General features: G+C 34.5%; 2 protein-coding genes across 3 annotated transcripts; one reads left to right on the top strand and one right to left on the bottom strand.

Annotated features, from left to right (window-relative positions):
* Nucleotides 1-1,905: 1,905 nt before the first annotated feature.
* Nucleotides 1,906-10,303, top strand: LOC102605461 (uncharacterized). Of its 2 annotated transcripts, none has more exons than XM_006339545.2 (15): nucleotides 1,906-2,327; nucleotides 4,099-4,157; nucleotides 4,390-4,492; nucleotides 4,576-4,685; nucleotides 4,823-4,891; nucleotides 6,040-6,184; nucleotides 6,452-6,888; nucleotides 7,224-7,753; nucleotides 7,832-7,896; nucleotides 8,421-8,500; nucleotides 8,733-8,837; nucleotides 8,924-9,063; nucleotides 9,155-9,283; nucleotides 9,398-9,550; nucleotides 9,646-10,303. In XM_006339545.2, exons 1-15 carry the CDS (start codon nucleotides 2,129-2,131, stop codon nucleotides 9,797-9,799), a joined length of 2,478 nt encoding a protein of 825 aa, XP_006339607.1. In that variant the 5' UTR covers nucleotides 1,906-2,128; the 3' UTR covers nucleotides 9,800-10,303. The 2 variants fall into 2 exon arrangements, with proteins under 2 accessions (XP_006339607.1, XP_006339606.1); XM_006339544.2 differs by having other exon boundaries at nucleotides 8,397-8,500.
* Nucleotides 10,304-10,410: 107 nt separating this feature from the next.
* Nucleotides 10,411-12,790, bottom strand: LOC102582909 (pentatricopeptide repeat-containing protein At2g46050, mitochondrial). The gene has a single exon (XM_006339731.2). It carries the CDS (start codon nucleotides 12,724-12,726, stop codon nucleotides 10,909-10,911), a length of 1,818 nt encoding a protein of 605 aa, XP_006339793.2. The 5' UTR covers nucleotides 12,727-12,790; the 3' UTR covers nucleotides 10,411-10,908.
* Nucleotides 12,791-13,795: the final 1,005 nt, after the last annotated feature.

Genomic DNA, 13,795 nt, shown 5'->3' with positions numbered 1-13,795 from the left:
GTGACATATATATATATATATATATATATATATAATTTTAAATATAATTTGGGAATCAATATGTCTCTTTAGTAATAGTGTTAAATCACTATAATTCAGAAATATAGAATAAATCAAAAATTGTTATAATAATTTAGTTTCGCGCTCAATAGAAAATTGTATTGTTTTTCTTAAGAAATTATTTTTTTCTTAAAATTACCTAATTAAAATATGGTTTAATTCATTCTAGGATAGAACATAACTCAAGTTTACGATATTAGTCATAAAAATTACAAAATTTCAATGAACTCAACAAACTAACTGAGCACATGACATTTGCTTTTTTCGTAGAAAATTAAATGCTGATTTGAGGGACATTTTTTCTTTAGATGTCTAAAATAAGGTGAATCATGTGAATATTTATAGCTAGCCATTAGAGAATGAACATGTGCATGTTTGTGAGAAAGGTGTATTTTCTTTTGCTCACGAATCATAAATAAAATAAATGAGTAGAGTAGAAAAATTATCACTATTAATAATCAAAACTCTAACATCTATTTATACCTGAATATAAGTAATATAAAAGTAATTACTACTCCATAAAGATGGAGGTATATTTATTAATAGTACTATATACCAAACAAAAAAAAAATCACCTATCAATATTGCGACTATATAATATTTTTTTAAAAAATAATTCATTATTGATAACAAAAAATTATTTATCTACATAGATAATAGAGAATTAGAGAAAAGATAAAATTTTAAAATACACACATGCATAAATTGAACATACATATATATAATTAATGCATATGATATATTGATATTAAAGTCAATAATACATTTGATGGAAAAGTTCTTTTTTTCTTTTGGTTAGTTGAGTCAAATGAGAAAAGGATAAGAGCCATGTTCCAAGTCTACAAGATTCTTATTTAGAGCTTGAAATTTGTTTTCCTAAAAAATATACAATTTCATTATTTTGATATCTTATAAAATAAAATATAGTTTATAAAAAGAAAAAACTTTTAAAGTATTACGAAAACCAACATATCTATAAAATATCAAAATTAATGATACAATTAACTCCATCTTGATTATAAACACAAATTGATGTTATTACCTATAATTGGAGAATCAAATTGTTAAGCAAATTAAATTTACGATACAAACGAAAGAAATTAATAAAACTATTAATTATACGTCATTATCATTCTTAATTGAGATTACTTTTCTTCTTCAACTTTGTCACATCACCTATGTGGACCTTTCTTGATCGAAGTTTTTTTTAAAAAATAGAATATTTTTTTAATCCATATTGTTGCCCTCAAAAATGAACTTTTCCGTGCATACATACAAACTTAGCTAAATTTTTATATAAATATCAAATACTGAATGGAAAAAAAAAAAACCTTTGAATATGTTTAATATGGAGAAAATTTATTTTGATTTTCCAATATTTGTTTGACCAAAATATAGGCTTAATTTTTTTCTTTCTAAAAGTGAGAAATAACTTCCTTAATTGTGTACTATTTCCACATCGTCCAACATACTTTACCTTTACTCCAACCCACCTCCCATATTATTCGTTAAATATATAAATATGTTTACTTACATATTGAACATAAAAAAAGAAGTAAAATCCACCTATTTTCTCAATTTCTTTTAAGAAAAATATTTTTCCCGGTAGAGATTTGTGTTTATTAAAAAGCATTTTTCCTCACATATGATATTACTTTGTGTGAATTCAAATTTAATCAGAGTCTCAATATAAGTATTGAGGTCGAGTGATAAATAATAATCACACAAGCCGCGTGAACTCACTCTCATCCTTCTCGGTAAGTAAAATGGTAGCGTTTTTTTTTTTTTGTTTTTTTACACGTTATAATATTACTCATATTTTCTTAGTCCAATTTCAAGAAACAACAAGTCAACACAGAAACCCAAGAAAATACGCAAAACATTCACCTAATTTAATATTTTTTGTACAATATATTATATTACCCAAAAATCTAATTGACTGAATTCCAATTTGGAATGTTTTTTTTCTTTCTAATGTATATTTATAGGCACAGAGAGAAGAGGCGAATGATTCAGTAAAACATCCTCATTCTGTACTAAAGAATCATCTTTGAAAAGAGGGAAAAACATGTTTTTGATTCTGGGTCATTCTTGTTCGAATCTTTTTCTTGTATTTCTAGTGTTTACAGTTACTTGTTTTAGTTCTTGTTGGGTTTTGTATGGAGAACAAGTCCAAGGTGGGGATGGTTCGCATAAGAGTTCTACTCTTTCTAGCTTCATATATGCAACTACTGTGCTCAAACCTTATGAATGGAGATACATTAGTGGTAATTTTTTGTATTAGTTGATTAAAGTTTGTATTTTTAACCCTTTTTCTCAAAGGGGTTTTGATTATTCTTTTTGTTTTTGGGAGGGTTGTTGTGGTATGTGAATTTTAAGTTTCATTCTGGGACCTCGACGAAATTTGGGATGATGGGTTTTCACTCTTGTAGAGTTCTTGATATCTTGTTTTATTTGGATGATTTTTCTGTACTTGTTGCTATTTCTTGTATTCATCAATGCAAGAATAGATGAATGTAGCGAGAGATGTATGAGAGCGATAGTTCGAGTTGCTTGTTTCGTTTTTGAGTTGTTTTTACTTTTGATGGTTTATGGATCACTTGTTCACTGATGTATCAGGTGCACTGGGAGGGGGTGGGGTGGGGTGGGGGAGGGATTCTGGGACCTCGATGAAATTTGGGAGACTGAGGGTTGATTCTTTTAGAATTATTGATATTTGTTTCCTGTATTCATCAATGCAAGAATAGATGAGTGCAGCTAGAGATGTATGAGAGCAATAATTCGAGTTGCTTGTTTCATTTTTGAGTTGTTTTAACTGATTGATGGTCTATGGAGTACTCGTTTCACTTAATTATCAGTTGCACTGGGAGGGAGGTGGGGTGGGGGAGAGTTTGATGGAGCAGGGGAGGGATTCTGGGATCTTGGCGAAATTTGGGATACCGGGGTTTGATTCTCTTAGAATTCTTGATATCTATTTCTTGCATTCATCAATGCAAGAATAGATGAATGCAGTGAGAGATGTATGAGGGAAATATTCCGAGTTGCTTGTTTCATTTTTGAGTTGTTTTAACTGATTGATGGTCTATGGATCACTTGTATCACTAATGTATCAGTTGCACTGGGAGGGGATGGATGAAGTTAGGGGTACTGGGTTTTGATTCTTTAGAATTTTGTTATCTGTTTCTCTGTATTCATCAATGCAAGAATAGATGAATGCAGTGAGAGATGTATGAGGGAAATATTCCGAGTTGCTTGTTTCATTTTTGAGTTGTTTTAACTGATTGATGGTCTATGGATCACTTGTATCACTAATGTATCAGTTGCACTGGGAGGGGATGGATGAAGTTAGGGGTACTGGGTTTTGATTCTTTTAGAATTTTTGTTATCTGTTTCTCTGTATTCATCAATGCATGAATAGATGAATGCAGTTAGAGATGTATGAGAGCAATATTTCGAGTTGCTTGTTTCGTTTGAGTTGTTTTAACTGATTGATAGTCTATGGATCACTCATTTTACTGATGTATCAGTTGCTTTGATGTAAATGTGTAATCTCTTGTTCTGATTCAACCAACTGGTTTTGCTTATTTATTCTTGTTAGTATTTCCTTAGTTTCAAAACAGAAAAAATCCTTAGCCATGAGCTGCTCGCTCTGTTATTCAGCAGTTGTGGATTTAGCTTGTTCTCTGCCTTCAGTGTTTGTAATGTTCAATTATTAATTACTCCATTCTAGCTATCTTGGTTTTGTTTGTGAAGTATCAGTATTTACATCTATCTATGTAAATTTTTGAAAACTGGTTTTTTACAGGCAGATTAGTGCTATCTTATTTTTTAGTCTCTCTTGTTTTTCAAATGTACCCTATCTGGATTTCCTTATTCGATGGCTATCTTTAGAGATGTTTCTGCGTTGGTTGTATCACGGATAATTGTGTGACGAAGTGTTAAATGGAGAATATACTGTGTTGTGACTTCAAACAGTTTAAGGTTTCTTTCCTTTTTAATTAATGGCTTACTGGTTTTGGTTTCCATGCCTTTCTGCAGTGGACTTACCACCATGGTTCTCTTCGGTGACTATTGCTTTGGAATCCAATATTGGCGTTGTAAGTGCATGACCGAAACTTTCATCATTGAAATGTTCTGCTTATAACTTTGGAATCTCTTTTTGGTTGTCTTTAATATGATTATGCAATTTGCTCCTTTTGCCCACTACAATTTCTCTGTTTACTTTCTTGATATTGGTGCTAAAGAATTTTTTCCGCTGACCATACTGTGCTTTTAATCCCAATAATTATCCTTTTACAATCTTTAATTCCTGAATTTAACTGTATGCAGGACCTGAAAAGAATAGGAAAAGTAAGTACTTTGCCGATGATCTGCTTCCGAGAAGGAAGTCCGCCCCTTCCAGATGTTTATAACACTTCTCTTACAGGTCTAGGTACAAAAATCATTCTCTGAACTGACTGAGCATGCCAAATCATGTGGCCTGAAGTAACTAATAATATTAGTTTTTCTCTGTAGTGATAGACCATATTTCCAATAGTTCCTTTGGAGGATCACAAGATCTTCAAATGGTTGAGAAGTGTTATCCTATGCAGAAAAGTGTATCCTTGATGTTGACAAATGAGCAGGTTTATTCTTAACTTTGTAATATATGTGGGTTAGTTTCTTCTTTGTAGTATACTAGCTTCTCCATTTGAGAGATAAATTTCTTTTCAGCGGTGGTCTTATGCATGTTAACTTGGGTTTGAAATAAGTTTTTTCACAGATTCGTCCAGGAATATGGTATTTTGGGTTATTTAATGGCATCGGACCTTTAAGGACACAATCAAAAATGGTACTTGCTCTAACTTATTTATATTCCGCATCTTGGCCATTATCTTTTGCGCTTCTTTCTTATGGGCATTTCTATTTGAGTTTTCAACATATGATCAGATAGACATTATTTATTTGTTGAAATGATCTTCTGATGTATCTGAAATTTCTCTCTGAACATCTCTATGTGATCAATTAATACCCTGTGTTTTTTTAGTTTTAGTAAAAGAATTGAACTCGATTTTCTCTCCTATTTACTACAGAGATAATAATCAAATTATCACTACATTTATCTCTTTTTCTACCTAAGCAGAGGAAGTAAAAGAGGAAAGGCCTGCTCCTCTTCTTTGGCTTGAACCTAAAGGGATAGTGCAAAATGAAAGAGGAGAGCTAACATGATTGATCTTGTTTGGGGTTAATCATTCACATGAGCTCTTCCAGTAGTTCAAAAATAATGACTTTGACTTCCACCAACTCTGTTGCTACTGAACCTTAGAGAAATGTGGGGACATGGCATGCACCTGCTCTTTTGTGGTTGGCATGCATTTTATGAAACTAGTGAAAAGGATTTCTAAGTGGAAAGAAATTAGGAAGTGGTAGATTTGTGAGAGCGTTGTAGAGTTGTAGTTTATGTTGCTAATAAAGGAACAACACCTCTAGGTTAAGAATGGGCATAGCAATCTGACAAAGTTCTAAGATACGAGTACACATTAGTGAGGAAGTGTTCCGCCTGAGAGAGAAGCCTGCTCTCTTCCTTGTGGGGCAGTTGTTAGTGAGGAGGGATACATACTGAAAATTGTTTCCTCCAAACTTGTAACGAAATTTTCCTCTGTAAATACTTGCCAGCAGTTTTGCTACTTTTTAATACAATACCTATACCAATCAAAAAAACATAATTTGTTTCCTCCAAAAGGTAGCAGGTGTGTCTTAAGTTCCACTGGATTGTTTACTTGTATGATGAAGATTTGTGTTCCTTTGTCATAACAATGAAAGAAATACTACTCTATCAATTAACCTGGAGATTCTAAGAATCTAATCTCACTCCCCCAACCCTTGGAGTGAAGCTTACCACTGTGAAACAAATATCATTCTTTTAAAGTCGTAATACCATCATTTCAACGGTTTAATATCTTAGCTAGCTAATTTCTATTGACTGATTTCTCTTTGCAGATTAATCGAGGACATTCGTACTCATTCAGTGGTAATATAACTGTGGAAGGCTGTACAAATTCAGCTATGCTGGGCAAATTCTGCAACCAAACAATCAGTTTACTCTCATGTTCGGATACCTATATATCTCCTGAAAGTGGAATAGGTATTCAAACTTGTTGAAGTGTGTGACCATCTCATCTAATAGATCTGTTAGAGAGAGTGCCCTTTTATTTACTTAATTATATTCAGGGTCCTGTTTCTTTTTTCATGGGCTAAAGCATGTGAAAATTCTTTTTGATAATGGGTGGTGGTGACATTCGATATCAGGACCTCTGTTTGCTCTTATACCATCTCATCTAAAAGCTTAAGCTGGTAGAGAGAGCATACTTTTATTTACTTAATTATATCCTTAAATCTTATAAAACTGCAGCCAATATGACTCCCTGTGGAGGTACCGAGGAGAGCTGTCTTGACGTAGCTGGGTCAAAAGTCTACTCATTGGATGTAGTGAGTATTGCCGAGAAGATAATAATCACAGCATTAAATATCACGTTTACTCAATCACAGCATTCTAATGGGGCCATCAATAGCAGCGGACATTCCCTGATGTGTTATGTTCGGCATGGAACTTTACCGCAGCCACAACTGTATGATTATTCTGCTGATATAAACAGATCCCCATTGGTCATACCTTTACCTAGACTTGGTCGTTGGTATATTAAAATACTGCCAGCAAACCTGTCAGAAAGAACGTCGGCAATCCAAGAAATGAACACTACAATATGCTATTCATTGGAATGGCAAGTACTTCGGTGTCCTGCGGATAAGGCTGGATTGAACTGTACAACAGCAAAATACACACTTCAGGTGGACTTTTAAGGAGTTTGTCTGCTTCAATCTTTCTCAAAACTTCTCATTAATTTTGTATACTTGTTTACTTGCACATTAATATTGAATTATGTATGGTCATTGTGGATTTGGATAACTCAATTTCCTGCTTAATAAAAGAAAATGATACACTAGATGTATAGATACACATTTTCTCTTCCAGTGCAAATAGCACGTATCAAAGCTGACCTGATTAGTTTGCCAATCATTTCATGTCTTTTTTTTTGGGGTGGGGTGGGGGGTGGGGGGTGGGTCTTGGACTAGTAGCAGGACTTTCCATTAACAACCTTGTACCTCGTAATTGTTCTGTGCAGACGTTTCTGAAAAGAACTCCATATGTCGCTTTTGAATCCTATTATCTACCTATCAGTGGAGAAGTTTCCTCAGGCTCTGCTAGTTTTCCTTTGGGACCTCTTTTGAGTAATTCCTCTGATGGGGATTACACTTGGACCTTTTTCCTTCTGGACATTCCCGATGGTGCTGCTGGCGGAAATATTCATGTCCGCGTTACATCAGAAGCAAAGATAAGTGGGGAAATATATGCCAGATATGGTGGATTTCCCTCTCTTAGTAATTGGGATTACTTCTATTCAAACAGCACAAGCAACAGCAATGGTTCCATGTTTTTTAAGTTATATGATGCAAGTGATAAATTCATTAGCTTTTATATCATATATGCTAGAGGAGGAACATGGAGTTTTGGGTTAAGGCACCCAATTTCAAACAGGCATAGTTCGACAGTTGAAACTACCATGTCTATCTCACTAGAGAGATGCCCAGAGAAATGCTCTTCGCATGGGGCATGCAAGTCTGTGTTGGATTCAAGTGGTCTCACATTCTACAGGTTCATATATGACGATTTCTGAAGATGGAGTTATTGGGTTCGATTCATGTTCTCATGCAATAAATCTGTCTTTTTCAGTTTCTGTGATTGTGATCGACGCAATGGAGGCTTTGATTGCAGTGTTGAAGTGGTTTCTTCTTCAGGTAAAGCATTGTATTTTTGTGGCATTCGGACTTATGTCAGTGTCTTAGCCATTTTAAGAGAACTGTTGCTACATCCTCTGTTGTTTCTTTGTTTGTTTGTATTTTTGAAAGTCTTCACTTAGCACTTAAAATTGAATCTGGAACTAGACGTTGCAGATTAGAGTAACCAGTTACTGTTTGCACAATCAGTACTATCTCGAGTAAACCTGTCAATCTATTCAATGTAGGATAATATGAGGAGCAACATTTGTGTGTTCTGCATGCTGATAGCTTGCTCTGATCATGATTCAGTTTAAACCATTTCAATTGCTTCATGTGTTTCACCAAAAAAAATAAAAAATAAAAAATTGCAACATTATGTTGCCAACATGTCTTTCAACATGCTCTCTGCTATTGCTAGTACACTCTTGATTACTATTTGTTTGCTTATGTTTTGCTAAAATGTTAACTCATTAAGTTCCCATAAGTAGCCAATTAATTATGCAATGGATCTTTTAAAGGACAAGTGCTGAAAACTCATGTAGGGCAAATGTGGCAATCGATTTCCCTTATTGGATCCAATGCTGCAGCTTTGCTCCCTGCTTACTGGGCCCTCCGTCATAAGGTGATATTAGCTAATCCCGTAACATCCTAAGGCAATTGATTTCTTCTGATTGATATTCAAGTGAAGAGGCTGTTAAAATCAGATATCTAGGGTTATATTTCAGCAGACAAACTTTATCAGAGTGTGGGTATAATAAAAAAAAATTCAGTGGACAAGCGGATGAACTTGAGGTAGAGCTATACCTTGGATTCTTCATTTTTCTATGGTTAAAAGGTTCTCCTTTCTTCTGCAGGCATTTGCTGAATGGGTTCTTTACACATCAAGTGGTATCTCAAGTGGCCTGTATCATGCATGTGATCTTGGCACTTGGTGTCCATTGTCCTATCATGTCTTACAGGTATCACTCCTATGGATTATGCTATATTGCATTTTTGCATCGTGGCTAAGTAATTATGTGGTTTCCTTTTTGTTGATCGGCCCCAGTTCATGGATTTCTGGCTCTCTTTCATGGCTGTTGTTAGTACTTTTGTGTACTTGTCTACTATTGACGAAGTTACAAAGAGGGCGATTCACACTGTTGTTGCAATCCTGACAGCCCTCATGGCTGAAAGTGGACCAACCAAGTAAAATTCCTCTTTTTTCAGTAGAAGTTTGGATTTGGTTTTCTTGTCATTGAACTGTTTGAATCAGCTTTAACTTGGTCAACATTTACAGGTCCTCAAACATTATTCTTGTCGTCGCTATTGGTACTTTGGCTCTGTTCATTGGGTTCCTCATTGAATTCTTTAGTCATCATAGATGGATTTCCTTTTCAACAGAAATTTGTTTGAACATGCTCAACAGGTATGTGGATTTTTTGTTCTAAAAATTTAGACATGTAAATTTTTAGAACAAAAATATAAATTTATTATTTGTTTTAATATCTAATAAGTCAGCTAAGTATGATTTTGAATGCAGATGGGAAACTGTAAAAGCATGGATTCATAATTTCATTCGGTCACTTCTGAAGCGTTTTCGGTGGGGCTTTCTACTTGCGGGATTCACTGCATTAGCAATGGCTGCTATTAGCTGGAAACTTGAAACAAGTCAAAATTACTGGATATGGCACAGGTCTGAAGAGCTATCAAGCATTTCTCCTATGTCTTTTTGACTCTCTCTCTCTCTCCTGTTCTTTCTCTGACATCTTTCATATCTCATTTCTGCAGTGCATGGCATGTTTCGATATATACTTCTTCATTTCTTTTTCTCTGTTCAAAAGCAACACCAGTAAACTGTGAGAACGAACAACCTCGATCAGAGAACTATGAGTTGGCTCGGCAAAATTCTTTCAGTGGTAGTAATGAAAGAGGTGGTAGATAGTTCATACTAGAATCTACTTTAGCCCAAGCACATAACATATAGAGGCTAGAGCTACTTGATGCTGAGAACGTACGATGAACTGCACCAAGAAGTCACTTCTCTACATTAGGCAGGTGATTAGTGGATAAGGAGAAGCAAATGTGTCAGTCGTTTTTAACAATCAAAAAAAAAAATGTTTGTTAGTCATTCTCAAATAGTTTTTCTTTTTCTTCTTTAAAGTTTTACTTGGCTAAGGGATACACCAATGGTGTCCTGTTTATAGGAACCAAAAGCAGAAAAGGTCCATTTTGTGTAGTCAGGAAAGTTATAGCTTACAATAGGGAAGATGAAAAGGGAAAGAAGATTGGTGCTAGGTATAGTAACTTTGTTTTAATTCTTTCTCCGTTGAGTCAATACTGGTAGCGGAGATGCAAGGCAAACCACACAAGTTCATATATTGGTGAAGTCTGTAATGAAATTGTTCCAATGATGAGTCCTATTTATAAAGTCCCATATATACTGTTGCATAGCCCACTGTTCAATTGTTTGTACGTATTACACTTGTAGCAGATGTTATGTGAAATGGGTAAACCATGAAAGTTTAGTATCAAAAGAAAGAGAGAGGAATGTACATTCTCTGAATGGAAGTTTGAATCTTCTCATTATACAGATCCTTGTGAAGCTACAGGTAAAATCTGAGTTTCTTTCAGAAATAAATCTCTACGGACAAGAAGCCAACAGTATAGACAATCTCCCTTCACAGTCTTGCAAAAAAAAAAATGTTTACTGTAGATACCATGTACTTGTGTTTCCCTGAAAAGAATGTCGCGGAGCCTCCATCCATCAAAAGGTTCTTTTGGCTTCCTGAAGCTTAGGGTTTGGCTTGAGATCATACTAGTGCATAACAATTAGATGACAAAATTTTCTTGTGTTTTAGGAGCCTTTAATATAATTTACACAACTGTTGTGCAGAGGTTAACCTTTCATCAATCAGTCTGGCAACCCTTGCCTTGCTCTTGCTACATATTCAATCTCATTCTGTTTCCTAACAACATCCATTCCCTGTTCTCCTCCATTTTCATGCTCAAAGCAGCCCAAGTGTTTGCAACTGCAGCGAAGTTTTAGTAGCTTCATGCTAATGTGTTGATTCCATGAGTAATAATTTCCATGCTACAGCCTGGTGATTTGTTATGCAACCGCTCTCTAGCCAATTCCCAGATCAAGGCTGCATCAGGCCAATTACTATCAGAGGCGCACAAGTTTGACATCAGGACGTAAGTAGCAGTATCATTTGGATCTGTCATGAAAAGCTTTTCTGCAGCCCATTTTGCCAATTTCATATCTCCATGGATTCTACAAGCGCCAACGAAAGCCTTCAGGGCATCTGGTTGGGATTCAATTGGCATTGAGTTTAGAACTTCATAAGCCTCATTTAGAAGGCCTAATCGTCCAAAAAGATCTATGAGACAGGCAAAGTGTTCTGAGCTTGGCACAATTTGGTAGTAATTAGTCATCAAACTGAAGTACTGCAGCCCTTTACTAAAGAGACCACCATGGCTACAGGCAGAGAGAACCTCTAGAAATACAATACTATCTGGCTTCACACCATTTACCAACATTTCCTCAAAAAGTTGAATAGCTTCCTTTGAAAAGCCATGGGATGCATAAGCTCCAATCATTGAGGTCCATGAGAAAAGATCTGGTGCTTTTATTGAGCTGAAGGACTGGTAAGCATGAGCTATACTACCACACTTTGAGTACGCATTTATTAATGCATTTCCAATTGATATAGAATTTGAGAATACATATTTAACTGCATAAGCATGAACTTGTACAGTTTCAGTGGCCATTGATAAGTTACCACATGAACTAAGAACACTAGCCAAAGTGAGCTCATCAGGAACAAAATCCTCTCTTACCATCCTTTTTAGAAGTTCCATAGCTTGCTTCCCATCTCCACGGCGTCCATAACCTACAATAATTGTGGTCCAAGAGACTACATTTCTGAAGGCCATTGCATCAAAAGCCTTGCGAGCATCGGTTATATGTTCATTCTTTGCATACATATCAACAAGTGCACTTTCAACCACCACATCCTTGTTAAGGCAAACTTTAATAACAAGTCCTTGGATCTGCCTACCTGTCTCATAAAGCCCCAAACTAGCACAGGAATTAAGTAGACTAGCAAATGTAAACTCATCCCCCTCAAACCCCTCCAATCTCATCAAACTGAATAACCAAAAAGCCTCTTCACCCAAACCATTCAGTACATAGCAAGAAATCATAACATTCCATAACACCAAATCACGTGCCAAAACCCCATCAAGAACACACCTAGCCTCTCCAATCAACCCAATCTTCCCATACAAATCAACAAGAGTGGCACCAAGAAAACAACTTTGATCATATCCCAACTTCACGATAGCACAATGCAACTCCTTGGCCAACCAAACACCACCCTTTAACTCCACACAAAGTCGGAGCAACCCACAGAAAGTAATGCAATCAGGAGATACCGATTCCATCAACATTTGCTTGAAATAACAGAACCCCAGATAACCATTTGTCTTGAAACGCTCAACAGAATACCTTAAACCACATATCAACGTATTCCAAGTAACAATATTTCTAACACACATTTCATCGAACACCTTGCACGCATCAACAAACTCGCTGCATTTTACATAAACTTGCAAGAGCTGATTTCCCAGGGAAAGAACATTTGTCATACCCAACTTAATAACATTTCCATGTATATATTTCCCTTCATCAAGATTGCCCATTTTCGCCGAAATTTTAAGGGCATTGGAAATACATGAATCATTATTAACTGAAACTTCCTCTCTAGCTAAAAGTGAACTACAGGTATCAACAATGGTCGATAGAAATAGTAACTGCTGATTGAAGTAAATCGTCGGAATTGGAATAATTCGATATTTGATAATCATGGATCAAGATTGAGCAATCCTTTTGTACTGTTCAACGTTTCGAGTTAATTATTCAGATGATCACTTAATATTGTATAATTATTCATTATTAGATTGAACCATTACTAAAAAAATGACTTATACTTTAAACAAGTTTAAAGAGTAATTTAATGTATTTTTATCTTAGGTTCGTTTCGTTCAAAGAAAAATTATCGTGAATTATAGCTTTGAGATTGTAACCAAGAAGAATGTGAGGTTACATTTCAAAAATGATGATTTTAGAATAAGTTTTATCTTGAATTTAATTGTATTTAATGTGAAGTGATTGACTAATCAAATTCTGAGAATATATTTGCCATACTGTTTATGAATTATCATATGATATATTTTAAGATATAAATAAATGGACGGTAGCAGCTAGGAGGAATGTGACTTTGTCTACAGGTAATGAAGAAAGAAGAATTGTCTGTTTCACTCAATTATTATTAGCCATAGATTGTTTTGATTATTATTATTATTATTATTATTATTATTATTATTATTATTATTATTATTATTATTATTATTATTATTATTATTATTATTATTATTATTATTATTATTATTATTATTATTTTGATTATTATTATTATTATTATTATTATTATTATTGTGGTTATAATAAAGAATTGTCAGCCGCAATGCTGATCAGTGATCACCATTAATTTAAAGTGGTTATCTTTTTAAGCAAGTTGGTACAATGTTGACAAGAATGTCATCACTTGTTGTCACCACTTCAACCATGAATTCATATATATTGATGGATTCAACTTTAAATAGTTTCACCTAACAAAATTTTCACTTTTGGCGCAATTTTATATCATCTCTTGCGTTGTGACTAGGGGTGTACAAGTTAAATCGAACCGATGAATTAAATCAAATCGAAAAATAATAATAATTTGTGGTTTGGTTTGGTTGATTTGGCGGTTGAAAAAAAAACCGACCACTCTTGATTTGGTTTGGCATTAAAAGACAAAAAATCAAACCGAATTCAAACCAAACCGACATAATATATATATATATATATATATAATTTTATTTTAATTTATAA

Source organism: Solanum tuberosum, unplaced genomic scaffold (genome assembly GCF_000226075.1).
Source record: "Solanum tuberosum cultivar DM 1-3 516 R44 unplaced genomic scaffold, SolTub_3.0 scf00010, whole genome shotgun sequence".
NCBI classification, from domain to species: domain Eukaryota; kingdom Viridiplantae; phylum Streptophyta; class Magnoliopsida; order Solanales; family Solanaceae; genus Solanum; species Solanum tuberosum.
Note: the sequence above shows the minus strand (reverse complement) of the source record. Positions and strands in the feature narration are given on the sequence as shown.

Coding starts and splice junctions, on each gene's coding strand:
- LOC102605461 (XM_006339544.2), top strand. CDS start 2,129: ATGTTTTTGATTCTGGGTCATTCTTGTTCGAATCTTTTTCTTGTATTT. Junction 6,185..6,451: donor ATCTCCTGAAAGTGGAATAG/GTATTCAAACTT, acceptor ATAAAACTGCAG/CCAATATGACTCCCTGTGGA. Junction 9,551..9,645: donor AATTACTGGATATGGCACAG/GTCTGAAGAGCT, acceptor TCATTTCTGCAG/TGCATGGCATGTTTCGATAT.
- LOC102582909 (XM_006339731.2), bottom strand. CDS start 12,726: ATGATTATCAAATATCGAATTATTCCAATTCCGACGATTTACTTCAAT.